The sequence below is a fragment of the Rhagoletis pomonella genome, unplaced genomic scaffold, assembly GCF_013731165.1.
Source record: "Rhagoletis pomonella isolate Grant_MI unplaced genomic scaffold, Rhpom_1.0 Rhpom_scaffold_00014, whole genome shotgun sequence".
Taxonomy (NCBI): Eukaryota; Metazoa; Arthropoda; class Insecta; order Diptera; family Tephritidae; genus Rhagoletis; species Rhagoletis pomonella.
The window spans coordinates 458117-473130 of NW_023458568.1; the positions used below are offsets into that span (position 1 = coordinate 458117).

The 15014-nt window shown below is 34.2% G+C and overlaps 1 protein-coding gene across 1 annotated transcript in view; it reads left to right on the top strand.

Annotated features, from left to right (window-relative positions):
* Positions 1-9690, top strand: part of LOC118749158 (importin subunit alpha-5-like) — an 86423-nt gene extending 76733 nt beyond the window's left edge. Inside the window, exon 2 of the mRNA XM_036483926.1 lies at positions 9272-9690. Within this exon, the coding sequence (XP_036339819.1) occupies positions 9272-9456 (185 nt within the window). The 3' untranslated portion in view covers positions 9457-9690. The remainder of the gene's footprint in view (positions 1-9271) is intronic.
* Positions 9691-15014: the final 5324 nt, after the last annotated feature.

Here is a 15014-nt window from a genome sequence, read left to right on the forward strand (position 1 = left end):
TACACAAATACAAAACCAAAATACTTTTCCTTCAATTTCTTTTCATTAACAACCTTTTACTTCCATGCTTATTTTATTTTGACCCGCCAATTAACAATAAATCCGAAATGGTGTATTAAAGATGATAAAATATGACTTCCACTTCGATAAATAATCAAAAAAAAACTAGTGCAGACACCGATTAGAATGAGTGGAACGTGAGTTTTCAAGTGGTTTTCAGCGAAAACTGGTTTTAGTTTGACAGATTTTACATGGACGAAAACACAAGTTTTAGGTCGAAAACCAGTTTTAGCAACGAAAACATGTTTTCGATGTCGGTCAGAACATGGTATAAGGGAGTTTTCGCCTGTTTGTGTTCGAGCTGCATTTTTCGGTTATAGTAGACACCGAAGAGTAACGTTTTTTTAGACAAATAGAAAAATTAAAGCAAAAGTTGTAAAAAATTGTAATATCCTCCGTATTTAATGTATATTTTTCATTTCAATGCAATTTAGTACTTTAATTGGGTGAATTTTCGTATTTTATAAAGGACAATTTTTAATAAGAATACAAGAAAAATAATATTACGTAAGAATCCACGGGACGCCCCCTCCCCCATATAAGAAAAAGTAAGAAAATTCTAGACCCGCCCTCCCCCACAAAGGTCTTACGTAATATATGGACAGCCCGTTACTTGTTGTTTGAGACTTTTTTTTTAATTTATATTTTATAAAATAATAATTTATAAAATCACATAACCCTGTTTGAAAGTGGACTACTCATTTGTGCAATATTAAAAAAAAAATCAACAAAATTTCGTACAAATTTCGAACTTTTAAAAGTTCTAAAAAATCGATCGACATTTTAAGCCATTTGAAACTTGTACTTTATTCTACTAGAATTCAAAGGACTACACAACTGCATACTTAGTATTTAATTAAAAAACTCGAAATTTTAACGAAAATTTGTATATTTTTTTTAAATTGCATAAAGTTTTAAGGCAGTGTCACTCGATTGGTACATTTGTACAGATTTGTAAATTTTTATATTGGGATATTGGTAAAAAAAAATTGGAGAATTTTTTTTGTAGTCAAAGTATTGGTACAATAAAGCGTTGTTCTATTGAAAAATTTCAATTAATTAATTTGCGTGATTGGGATAGTGAAACATATTTTGGGTGTTCACACAATTGGGATACGATTTATACCAAATTTTGGCAAATACCCAATCGTGTAAACTTGTATTTATACGGATGTTGTTAAAGAACGAACTATAAAAACTAACCGAAATTAAAAAACAACAAAAATAATATTTTAAAACTTGTCAAAATTTGGTGCGGCTATAATTTTTTCGACTACTGTACATAAGTTGGCTATGACTACTCGGCCGTGCTATCATAGTAGCACAATGCCACTCATATTTGACTTACAAACAAAATACGGGAAGGAATTTCAAGATTTCAACCCTGTTTTTATGAAAAATTTTATTTAAATCAGTTTTTTTCCCTTAATCAAAATATGTTGAAATAAAAGTGAAACTAAAAAAAAAATTTGCCAGAATCCCCTGGCTACGGCCCTGCTAACATGCTTGAATATTTATTATATATCTTCTGTAAAATTTCTTATACAACCTTACATCAACATGCCTTTTATATGAAAACATGATTCAATAATGAAAGGTTTTGTAAGAAAAATTTTCTCTCACTCTAATTTTATCAATGACACTCCCACCCTACTCCTAAAAACAAAAACAGTGATATTTCTTTTCCAAATTTCTTTGCAAGTTTTAGGAACGTTTTTAAATTTGAAGAAATGTTTGTTCTGCATTCGCTGCGGACAACAAGACAAAATGGATGAGAATCGTTGGCCTACAGAAATTGAATGTAGGATAAAGAGACGAAATTCCCTTAAATGCCGCTTAGTTGTGTTTTTCGACATTCGTGGAGACCTATTGCTTCTGCCAAGGCGCTGTAAAGTAAAGCGCGAAATAGTTCTGGTAAATGAGTCAACGAAGATATTTAGGCATTGACCTACACAATACAATCCTGCAGTGGAATTCTGACAATCGCTACGCTAAATTTCCATCACTAAAATTCTCTAAATTAAAAGCCGTGGGGTCTAAAAGTACACAATATGGAAAAGTAACAGAAGAAAAGTGTAATCAGGCAAATCTGGCATTATGAGAGGCATGTAACTAAACGTTGCATGTTGTTAATCGCGCGTTCTTTTGGAGACCTGGAATCCGGCTGCTGGTGTCTCCGAATGAGACATTAGCAAACCGCGTCCATGGGGCCTATCGACAGCTCGGCTTAGTCAATGGCGATATAATTGCACACTTAGGCACTTCTCATTTTCCCTGTCTCAGTCGTCCAGTAGCTGCGTGTCCTTTTTATTCTTCCTGTGTCCGGCACGAAGCGCCAATCGCGACTGTGTAAGCCAATATTTAATATTCTGACGGCGGCATAGTCTCCCTAGAACACTAACAGTGCAACATAAAAGAATTCGAATTGCCATATTCGAAGCAATCGAGCCATAACCGCGAAAGAAACGTAAGCTCTAAATGTTTTTATTTGGCGCTTTTTAATCAAAACTCCATAATTCTTCCACAAACAAATAGCTTCTTCATATCCATGTATTGTAAATGGTACCGCAAAGAATTTGCAAGGCATACAAACACGCCAAAAAAGTAGCTCATAGTGGACCACCCATTCTCGAGTTATGCGCCGTCTGGCGCACGCACGTACGCAACTTTCGTATATATAGATACATACATACATAGAAATATTTATTTTTAATAACAATCAGGGGCTATATTCGATGTAAGTAAGCTGGTTTAAATGAAATAATTAAATAAAATTCGTTTTTGTTTTAAACTACCACTATGCACTATTATCCCCACCTTTTGCGGAATTTAGCTACCATTTTAGGAAGTGTGATTGAATTCTTCCCCTTTTTGCTGCTTCCAAAAACCATCCCTGTGTGTGGGAGTGAAAGAGTGAGAGTTTTAGAAAAAAGCTACTTACAAAACCTTTCATTATTGAATCATGATACGAAAATATAAATTTTTTTTTTGTTGTTGTGTTCTAAGTACTTAAATAATTGTGTATGTAGGTGTGTACATATGGGTATATGTGCGTATAAATGTGTATATACATATATACAGTGACTCAAACAGATGACCACGTGTTGATTGTCTTCCAATATTCGTTATGTTTTTCGAGCTAAATTTTTTTGTTATTTTTATATAAAAATATCGTCTAAGCTTTAACCGAGGCCGTATAAATCACAGTTTCAAACTTTATACAAAATAAATCAAACAAATGACCACGTGTTGTTTTTTTTAAATATTCGTAATATTTTTCCAGCAAATTTTTTTTTTTATTTTTATATAAAAATATCGTCTAAGCTTTAACCAAAACCGTGTAAATCACAATTTCAAACTTTATAAAGATTTAGGAAAATTCAACAAATTTTCATCAAAATTTCAACTTTTTATTCTGAATTGTTGAATGCAGTTTTATAGCCCATACCATTTTAGACTAATGAAGTACGAGTTTCAAACGGCTAAAACATCGCGTTGATTTTTGAGAATTTTTTTTTGGCGACGGACTTTGCACTTTTTTTCATATAAGTATGAATTTCTTATGAAATAAAACGCGGGAGACCGTCGGCAACGAAATTTCAAAATATGAACACAAGTTTTTGTAAATTGCGCTTGTTATATTAAAAAATCCGAAACACTTCAAAAAAGAATTCTCAAAAATTAACGCGATTTTTTAGCCGTTTGAAACTTGCTTTTTATTACACTAAAATCGTATGGGCTATAGAACTGCATACCCAAAAATGTTCTAGAAATTCAGAATAAAAAGTTTGAAATTTTGATGAAAATTTGTAGAATTTTCCTAAATCTTTATAAAGTTTGAAATTATGATTTTCACGGTTTTGGTTAAAGCTTGACGATATTTTTATATAAAAATAACAAAAAAAATTTGCTGGAAAAATATTACGAACATTTAAAAAAAACAACACGTGGTAAGTAAAATTTTCTGGTTTTATTCGATTTTCTTTAATAATTAATTTGCGCGGCCAATCAAAGGAAGCGAACCATAATTCAATTTTATTACAATAAAAATTCGAATTTACACCGGGCTATATAAAGAAAACCCGCCCATTTTCACTTCGTGTCCAATGAATGTTGGGTTTATGTGGTTTTCCAACCGGTGCAAGAATATATAAGAAACCAATTTAAAAAAAAGTGACTTAAGTTAACACGAATTAATGCATCGTGTAACCAGGGCAATTAAAAAAAAAAATAACCTGACTGTAGCGATGATAGTGGCTCTTGATGCCTGGATGCGCTCCAAGCGCGCTATTTTGCAGGCCAGTAGCGCAGAGGTGGTTGTGGCCCTACTTGCTGGACTGGATGCGCCGCTTAAGTTACCACCACTCACCGGGTACTCTTGGACGTCGCTCGCTCCTTGATAGAATTCTAAGCTGGTAGCCCGCTTCTGCGGACGGTGAAGCAGGATGCAATGCGCAAGATAGTGGCGCTATCCCGAAGCGATGGCACCGAAAGGAGTGTTAGCACGCACTTCTCGGGGCTAATTCCCCCACTGCTGTAGTTTTTGCTTTTTGTTTTTTCGTTAAAGTTTTCACAAAATTATTTCATTTTTCTCTCGACTACTTTTGGCGAAAGTTTGATTATTTTAGTTTGTTGTTGTCTGTTTTTAAACTTGTGTGGTGTGATAAAAACCCACAAAATTAATTATTTTAACACTAAAACGCACTTTGGCTGTTTTTCTTCACTTCCACTTGATTGTGACAAACGGTATCGCAAATGGCCGACTGTGAGTTTGCCAGCGGGTTTTATACCCTTGCCAAATGCGACGCAAGTTTTGATGGCATGTTAGAGATGGACGCGGTGCTATCGATAAGTACCATGCAATCTGGTTGGGTTTATTTATTTTTCTTTAGATTTATGGGAAAATGAAGGATGTATATATTGATTTTTAGGTACATAACCGATTTACGTAAGGGTAAATGTAGATAAGGCGTTACAATTTAATAATATTGACAATTTATTCAGTTTTTTTATCGACTATTATTAAAGAAGCTTAGTTTCAGGGAACGCTAACAAGGACCTGCCTATGTTAAGCGTCCCAAAAGTCGGAAAGCATGATATCGTAACTTTCAAGATAAAAAAATATTGTTTGTCATGAAAAAGGAAAATGCTATTGTTAAAAATTTTCTTTTATTATGAACGGTTGCATGCATATCGAGTTTTGCCAATTGGGGCCATCTCTAGATCACTCGTATTTTTGGTAACACAGTGATATGAAGTAAGAGATATCTCATACCATTTATCGCATACCTAACTATGGGTTTAGCAACTTTTTTCATATTTGCTTTCATTTGCACTGATCGCACTGCGATAAGATTTGGTATGCGAGAAAACTGATAGTTGTATGCGAGCGCCCATAGCAGGTATAGACGTGCAGTAATAGCCCTATAGTGTGCCTTGTCTAAAAGTGTTGTCGACTCTTTTCCGCTTTTAGGCTTTTTATGTACTAGCCGGTAATGTTCCCTGTAGTTGCCAAGAATTGTTAAGATGGCAGACTCTCATTGGCAGTTTTAGCGTTGCCGTACACTCTGGACAATATTAGATGGTGAAATTTTCTGACACATTACCGGGTGCAATATACGTCAAAGAATAAAATATTTAGATTTCTCTGTGGCGAACATCAAACTCATAACAAATGTAAAATGAGTAGAAAATGTACTAAAACACCAATTTTTCGCACTGCAGCGACATCTGTATACGGTCAAATCTAAAAATAAATATTATATTATGATTCCTTGACCTCAAAAACCTTTAGTTACACTTGTTCAAAAAGAATAAAAAAATTGTCAAAATTTTTTTGTTTTTAAAATACTTAATAGTACTTGGAATACATTCCTGACAATACATTCAAATAGAAATTGCATTTATTAAAGCATTAACATATGAAAACAAACAAAAAAAGGTAAGTCAACGCCGCCTATTTGAGAACTCTATTTTAAAACATGAAATTTAACTTAAAAGATTGCTAATTGCACTCACAAATATTTGCATAATTGCAAATTGACTTTATAAACAAAAAATTACACTTATTCCGCTATAGATTTAGAGGCCATAACGCAATTTATGTCCACATTGGTATAAGCAAATTTATTCTGAAAAATCGTCGTTTTGATTAATTAAAAAAATAAATTAAAGAGTAGGAAAAGTAAAGGCCGCCGAAGGCCGTTATAAAACCACTTGCATATTATTCTTTACACCTCGCAAATGCAGAGGGTAAGTTCGATCACCAAGTCTAACCAATTGGCTTAGATATTTACATTTTAGTGACGGTATGTCAAATCTCAAAATTGAAAAGTAATTATTAACAGGAATGTATCTGAATATAAAAATAAGATCAGTGGCGGATCCACGGGGGAGAGGGGGGGAGAGGTTGTGTGTTAAAACAGAAAAATACTTGGAGTTATAAAACCTTTGGTTATGTAAGAGTTAAAAAAAATAGTACCTCGCGAATTTTCTGCTTTCTGAAATTAAAAAATTATACAACGGGCATGCAAATCTTTAAGCGCTGTTATAAATTTTTTTCTGAAATTTATTTGTGTTTCTTGCTGTGATCTTAAATTTTAGTCATGGTAAATAAAATCTTAAGAAGTGAGTTGTTTGACATTTGGTGTTGCAGAAACTTCTAAAAGACAACAAGGTGTCCGTGATTATCTGATCCAAGAAATATCTGATGAAAATGCTCGTTCCGAAGTAAATAAAGTAAATTAAGTAAATGACTTTAGATTCGTAATCAGCAACCCAGAAAATCCCCAGATACCCAGTTACATAGAAATCTACCGATTTTTTTTAATTTTCGTCCGCCATATTGGATCCGCCATTTTGAATTTTTGGTAAATGACTTTAGATATGTAATCAGCGACCCAGAAAACCCCCAGATACCGAGTTTCATAGGAATCTACCGATTTTTTTTTAATTTTCGTCCGCCATATTGGATCTGCCATTTTTAATTTTTGATAAGTGACTTCAGATTCGTAATCAGCGACTCAAAAATCCCCTAGGTAAGAAGTGGTGTAAAGATCCATCAACGAGTATTTGTTTAAATAAAGGGTGAACACACCAAAACTACAACACTTAGAAATTACTACCAGAAACAAACTAGAAGCTTTGAAATTATTATTTTTTGTATAATATAACTTGGAAGTTTAGATGTTATTAAAATGTTAAAATATTAGTTATTATTTGCTCCATATGCAAGTGAACGGTATTTTCATCGCACACGCGCCATCATGTTCTGCACGACTGCATCATCGACTTTACGCGATGCGCACAACTACTTTGTTTTGCACTCTTCAATATTTTTCACTGTTTCACCTGTTTTCTGCAAGATTTCTTTGACAATTGACCAATATTCCCCAATAGGACGTGGCTCTGGGCTATTGGGTGGATTGCAGTCGTGAGGTACAAAATTGATGTTATTTGCATTATACCACGGCAATGTGTCCTTGGCATAGAGGCAGGTTCCCACGTCCGCCTAGAACAGTGGCCTACTCCTTATCTGTTGATAAATGACAGAAGACGCCTTTTGAGGCACTCATCCCGATAAACTTGATCATTCATTGTCCCGGATGGGAAAAAAGGGCTGCTCTTACGGCCACAGGATCAAATAGCTTGCCAAACCATGTGTTTTTTGGAAATTTGGACTTCATTTTCAGCTTACAACTTTCAGGGACATCTTGACGACTTGCACCAGTATAAAAATCTTGACCTGCAATATATTTATAGCAAAGGTTTCGTAGTCCATAACAATGCAGTTGTATTTTTTAAAATAGAATTCATACAACTTCCGAATGCAGGATTTCGCTGTAACATTCTACTTTGCGCCTCGGTCTGGCGCTGTTTGAGCTGTAGAACATCTCAATGAAGCTTTCCGCTTTACCTTTTGTACGAAAAACTGTGAGAAACCCCGGGGGTTTTTTGAAATCTTAAATTTTGTTGTACCTTAGTAAATAAGGGTAAAGTTTTTGTGGTTTCCAATTAGAATAGCCATTGGTTTATAAATATTTTCCATACACTAGGTTGGTATTTGTGTATTATTAACCGACTTCCAAAAAAGGAGGAGGTTATCAGTTCGTCGGAATATTATTATTTTTTTTTTTGTTATGTATGTTACCGCATAACTTTGGACCACGTAAACCGATTTCGATAATTCTTTTTGCATCGGAAAGGTAGTGTCTCAGAGGTAATCTGCTTGAGATCCGATCAGTGGATCATGAGATATATATATATATATTTTTTTTTATATGGGAGTCGGTTTTTTTTTGCTAAAAATTACTTGTTTTATCTACCGTTTCAGCAATCAGTAGTACATTCAATAGAAAATAATTACATGTGCATAAGGAGTTATTCGGCTTCCGATTGTTGCAGTGTCATGAATTCTCAACAAAAAAGTACAGTAAAAAGTGTTATAGACTTAAGTATGTAGAAGCTATTTTCACATATTTTCCATATTATATCACGGCCCATAATATCTCGTGGCATTGAACTATCTGAAGAAGAGCCAGGAAAGATAACGGTAAAGAATTTTCAAGGAAACATATGATGCACATGTAATTCTTTTACTAAGGTACTGTGTTGTTGAAAGTCTCCTGAAGAGAAGCAGAGTTTGTCGATCGAAAAATATTGATTTTTATGAATTCTGTTCCATTTCCACATTTTTTTTTTGTAATTAAAATGAAATTAAAACTTTGAGCGCTTGAGCTACTCTAAATATTTTTTGATTTCGATATATTTTATTAAATATAGAACAATCCTTGGGGGTGAGAGCATTGCATATTTTCACATGCATTTTTGGGCCACCCTAATGTACATACATGTCTGTGGCAATAAGTAACAACTATTAAAACCGACTAGTATAATACCTTTATTACCAAAATTAAAGGGAAATTTTTGATGAGAATTCATGGGAAAATTAAGAAGGGGTTGTGACATTAAAAAAATATTTCTTTTACACTCATTTTTTAACAATATTTAAGTGGCTACTGCATAAATTCACAAGCATACGGTGAGAATGGTACATTGTACTCACTCGTACTATAGTCAGGCTTTCCTTATTGCCACAGATATGTATATTTAATTCGATAGTTATTGCAGTTGGTGCTTAATACATACATATTAATATTCATTTTAGTAATGTGTAATTAACAACATATTAATAATAATATTTCTTTTTCAGGTTTAGACAAAATTGAGTACCTGCAGTCCCATGAAAATCGCGACATTTATTACAAATCATTTTACATAATAGAACAATATTTTAGTAACGAAGAAGAAGATTCGCGTGTGGCACCTACTGAAGAAGAAACACAATACACATTTAATCCAAACGTTGATACGCCAAAGGGTGGATTTTTATTTTAGTCCTATAGTATTTTCGAAAAACGTGGTTTTGAATTTTATTAAGTAAAGGAGGTTCGTGTATATTTCTGATCAATACCTTAAGTAATTTTATTCAAAATATAATTTTTGTTATTATCTTTTAACAAAGTAACAGTTTTTCAGATATTTTGCTTCTTTAAGCTTAGTATCTAGCTCTAAAGAAATAGTTTTCATTGTTTCTGTCGCTTGCAAGCAGGCAAGTAAAATCAAACTTTAGAGAATTGTAGAACAAAATGGCAAGTGAGCTGCATACTAACAGCTTGAACCTGAATTCAAAAATGATGGTTGAAAAAAATTTCTTATTCAATTCTTGAGTGCTTTTTATTTGAAATTTGGTTTTTCTTGAGAGCTGGATACTATGTAAGTTTAAATGTAAAAATAAGATGAAATGCATATATATATTTTGTAAAATCAATGTTCTTTTGGTTTGCATTTGTTGTACTTTAGTTACTTTAATAATGTTTTAGAATTGTTGCACCTTACTCTTTCAATAAAAGGTATCTTGAAATTCAATATTAAGTGTTTAGCAATCAAATATTTTTATTTAAGGGAAATGTAGAAGGCAAATATTTGTGGACATTTTTTCCCCCACTCTCCCACTTGAAAATGGTACTCCCCAGGCATGTTGTTGTAACAGCATACAGATTCCCCAAAGTTTTTGGGGAGTGTTGCTGGAGTGACAGTCCTTGGCCGGTTCCGGTTACTCCCCAGGGATCTTCTCTTTCGGTTATACTTTTCATCATAGGTTTTGATGAAATCAATTTTATATCGTTCAACTTCCCCAATATCTGACATCAAATCTATGCTGATGACATCCTTCTATTTTCTAAATCCTCTGACCTCACTCTGACTGTTTCTACTTTCGAGGAAATCCTCTCCCATCTATTTTCTTGGGCCCCCTTATTCTAGAACCAGAATTTTCGTAGTTCGTAATTCGTAGCTACGCTACGAAAAATGAAAAATCCACATGCTGCAACCCTTGCGGAAACATGTGCAGCATTGCTAGCTATCAGTTGTTTTTCGAAGATAGCTGAATGAAGGAAAACAAAGTGGAAAGAAATTAATAAAACACTCATGAAGTGCTTATTTATAGTAAAATTGTTTGATTTTACATATTTTGGAGGAAACGGTGGATTCTATTGCATTTGCAATTATAGCAGCGGAGTAAGAGCGCGCTATGGGAATGATTTCACAAAGATATGCGGAGCTGTCGGGCATAGTAACCATGGGCGCGTCTATGTCAGCTTCTAGTTAAATTGTTGAACCATAATCCAGAACTACTCCTTTGCCGGAAGAACTTGTTCTCAATCCAGTTAATGCAATAACAGCTTCTTCCAAGCCATTGAAGACATGCACTTTGTTAGGTCCACCACCTGTTGCACTTGCTTCTGCCTTCGGCCGCGCTTAAGGATTATAACCCTTACTTACAGGTCTATTCTGCACGTTACCGAAGATTTTGTGACCGGAAAATTGTATTACCAAAAAATGTTACCACTTCTTGTCACCGCGATTCTAGGTACGTTGGTAATGCAGTGAAAATATTCAGCAGTTCAGCTATGGAGATTTGTGGAAATTCGTGTGCTGCATATTTCACGGGGCAATATTTTGTTACCAGCTCATGAGATGGTAACCAAATTTACCGGTTACAAGAGCGCACAGAATGCGAAAAAGCTTTAAAAATTGACAGACACTTTAATTACCGGTTACAAAATTTATGTTACCAGCGCAGAATAGACCTGTAAGAAGAATTCTCCTTTCTGTGTTGCCGGAGAAGAGGGGCTTCCGCATGTCAAAGGTATACTACACTTCTTGTGCACATCACTCCGGCTACGCCATCCACAGTATTTTTGCGCAGATTCCACGTCGAAATTTGCAAAAAAGTGCATAGTGATGATAACCGAATTTATTAATAAGATAGTGCTCGGAAATTTTAAACATTTATTTTAAATAAAATCTTAATCCTTTCGAGCCCTAACCGCCAAAAGGGCGTAAGCGACAAAAAGTAAATTTTACAGTAGGCGTTTTTTTATTAACACGGCAATTACTGTAGATACTAACGTGAAGGTCAACGAATAAATTACGTTTGATGTTAGGTATATAATACTGGTGGTATTATTTGTCCATCTTTAATGAAACAGGTGATTTTGTCGCTTACGCCCTTTTTGCCGTCACAAAAAAAGGCTGCAGCACGCAATTGCGGCGGTTAAGCCAAAAGATATATTTAAAAAAAAAAAGCATGTTTTTGCATTAATAAAAACCATTTTGATGCCTTTAACTCATTTCTTGTATTCCTCTTAAAGTTAGGTCGATTCTGAGAGTGAGGGGTGAAAATAGAGGCTAAATTAGAAGACCCGTATCGGGGCGTTTGTTTATGTTAGTTCGAATTTTTTTTAATCGACCTTCGAACTTTGCAGTCAAATGCAATAAATTTCTTCCCCCTCTTCCTCTTTTTCCTCGTCTTCCTCTTTTTTGTTTCCAACCACCGCACAGGTAACGATTTTTATTTATTTCGTACAGCGAACTAATATCAAAAATAAAGATTCAGTTAAGACTCGAAACTCAGCCGAAGCTGATGTCTTTTAATTTTCGCTCGGTCGTGATAAAATTCGCTATTAATTTTTTGGAACTTATTTCATTTTGTGAGTGATTTAAGTTAAGTGCATCGGTTTCATAAAAATAACAAAAACAACATTGTATAATATATATTGTATTAAAAATGTCGGAACCAAAATGTAAAATGGACCATTTTTGTAATGTTTGTGGACGTTTCATAGCAAGCGATGAAAAATGTGGCAACGCGAGTGATTGTTTTTTGGAAGCCTATAAACAATATTTCTCGCAAGAGTTTATCACTGACGTAAACTATGCCCCTAAAAAAGTTTGCTTTAATTGCTATTCAAGTGTTATGCAATGGAATAGTGAAAAGAAGAAGGCTATGCCTTTTGGTATACCAATGATGTGGTTAGACAACAGCCCGAATCAACAAGAAAATTGCTATGGATGTATCAACTACCATAAAACTTTGAATAGAAGGAAAGCAAAGAATAAAACTTATGGAGCAGTGCCAAGTGTCCAATTACCATTACCGCACTCAGAATTCGTTCCAGTACCAACATACCGAAGTATTTATTGATCTTCAAACAGATATCAGTACTACAACCGCCGCTGCTATATCCATGCATTTCTTCTCAGAATACGACCCGGGTGAAGGTACATCCTATGAAACATCAAAGGACCCAATCCTAGTCACACAAAAGCAATTGGATGCAATTGTTGCAATTTTGTGTTTGACTCAGAAAAAATCAGAACTGGCTTCATTTTTGAAAGGAAATAATTTGCTGGCGAAAGGTACCAAAGTAACAGCATATCGAAAACGCCAAAAAGAGTTAGAAAAGTTCTTCAATGTGAATGATGCAAAAAATTTCACTTATTGCAACGATATCGAAAAGTTAATGGAGACGATAGGGTTAACTTATAAAAAAGATGATTGGCGTTTATTCATCGATAGTTCACTAATCAGCTTAAAAGTTGTGCTTTTGCTCAAGACGAATAGAATGCCTTCTGTTCCAATTGCGTATAGCACTGACACTAGTGAAAATTTCGATAATTTGAAACACATTCTGGAAGTAGTCAAATATAACGAACACCAGTGGCGCGTTTGCTGCGACCTCAAAATAGTTTCATTGATTACAGGCTTAACAGCATCTGGCCGTCCAAAATATCCGTGTTTTTTGTGCGATTGGGATTCACGATACGGAGAAGGTATTAAAGGAAGAAACCAGTACAAACAGCATAACTGGAATAGTCGCATTGGACGGAAATGGCCTAAAGACAATAGGCTACACGAAAGTCTTGTTCCTGAAATGAAAATTTTGTTGCCGTTGCTCCACATTAAACTTAGCATTGATAAATTTTTTTGGAAATTTATCGCAAAAAGACCAGCAGTATTCAACCGCTTAAAAGATATTTTCCCAAGACTAAGTAACGCCAAAATTTAGGAAGGGGTTGTTAATGGTCCCGACAGACGGAAACTAATGAGTCGTCAAGATTTTGACCAAGTTCTGACAGACCGAGAATTAAATGCATGGCTCGCATTGAAAGCAGTCATTAAAGGACTTTTAGGTAAAGAACGCAAAGACAACTACAGGCAATCTGTTGCAAACATGTTGGCAGCTTTCGATGAAATTGGGGTTAATATGTGGTACAAAATTCATCTCTTGCATCAACATCTTGATCAACTCGCTCAACAGTTGCCAACTGAATCTGATGAGCAAGGCGAACGTTATCACCAAACTGCGCTTCCATTTGAAATAAGGTAACTATAGAGTGTGCATATTTTGAATTCCTAGATTTTTCTAATATCTTTGTCAGAGCGCACAATTTAAATATGTTAACGATTGAAAACTATTTTCGTTTCAGGTACAGAGGAAAGAAATCTCCAGATGCAATACTCGCTGAAATTTGTTGGTGGTATAAAAACACCTTTGAAGAAGAGGAAGACGAGGAAAAAGAGGAAGAAGGGGAAGACAAAGATGAAATTCCAGAATATCTGTTGGACGAAATTATCGACCTTTCTGATGATGATGACGATGACCAAGATATTAGAGAGAGCAGTGATGTTGATCCACTGCCGTCTGCTAAACGGCAACTGGCCAAATCATTAATTTAATTTTTTTACTTAAAACTTTTCATAACTAACATTTCAAAATTATATTTTTTTCATATTTTTATAATTTCTTTTTCAATGTTTCTTCAAAACCAACACTGAAAAAATTGGTACATAAGAAATGAGAAGTAAATTAATATTTAGCTGGAAAACGGAAGTTTTGTATTATGATTGTTTTCTTTTCAAATGAAATTTATTGAAGAAACTGAGAAGCATATTATAGATCAAACAAAAAGTAAAAAAGACTTAGTTTTGTGGAAAATATGTTCAAAAATTTTCTAAATCAATTTTTATTTTTTTAATTGTTGCGCACATCTCTAGCAATAATTTGGCTTTAACAGATTGAAAAAGTATCAACTAGTCGACGAGTTATAGCCAAAAAACCATATAAACAATATGCTGAAAATCGGCATTTGACTGCAAAGTTCGAAGGTCGATTAAAAAAAAATTCGAACTAACATAAACAAACGCCGCTATACGGGTCTTCTAATTTAGCCTCTATTTTCACCCCTCACTCTCAGAATCGACCTAACTTTTGCTAACCTGAATTTGTTCCACAGTGTTATTGGATAAAATACTATTTCTCTATAACATAGGTCCCTAAACTTTTAAGATGATGGAACCCTTACTAAACACCATTAATTTTATGGAACCCCACATCAAATTACTAAAAATCAAAGGCATTGCAATTTATATATGGATAAAAACTTTTACTAGAAATAGTATACATACTTTAAATTTTAATGTAAACAATGAAATTGGTTCACAATTAATTATTGTACAAACAAGTAATTTTTAAGCAAAAAACAAAAGCGACTTCAATTCTCATATAAAAATTTAAGATTACGGTTAATTTCTTCATGATCCGATGATC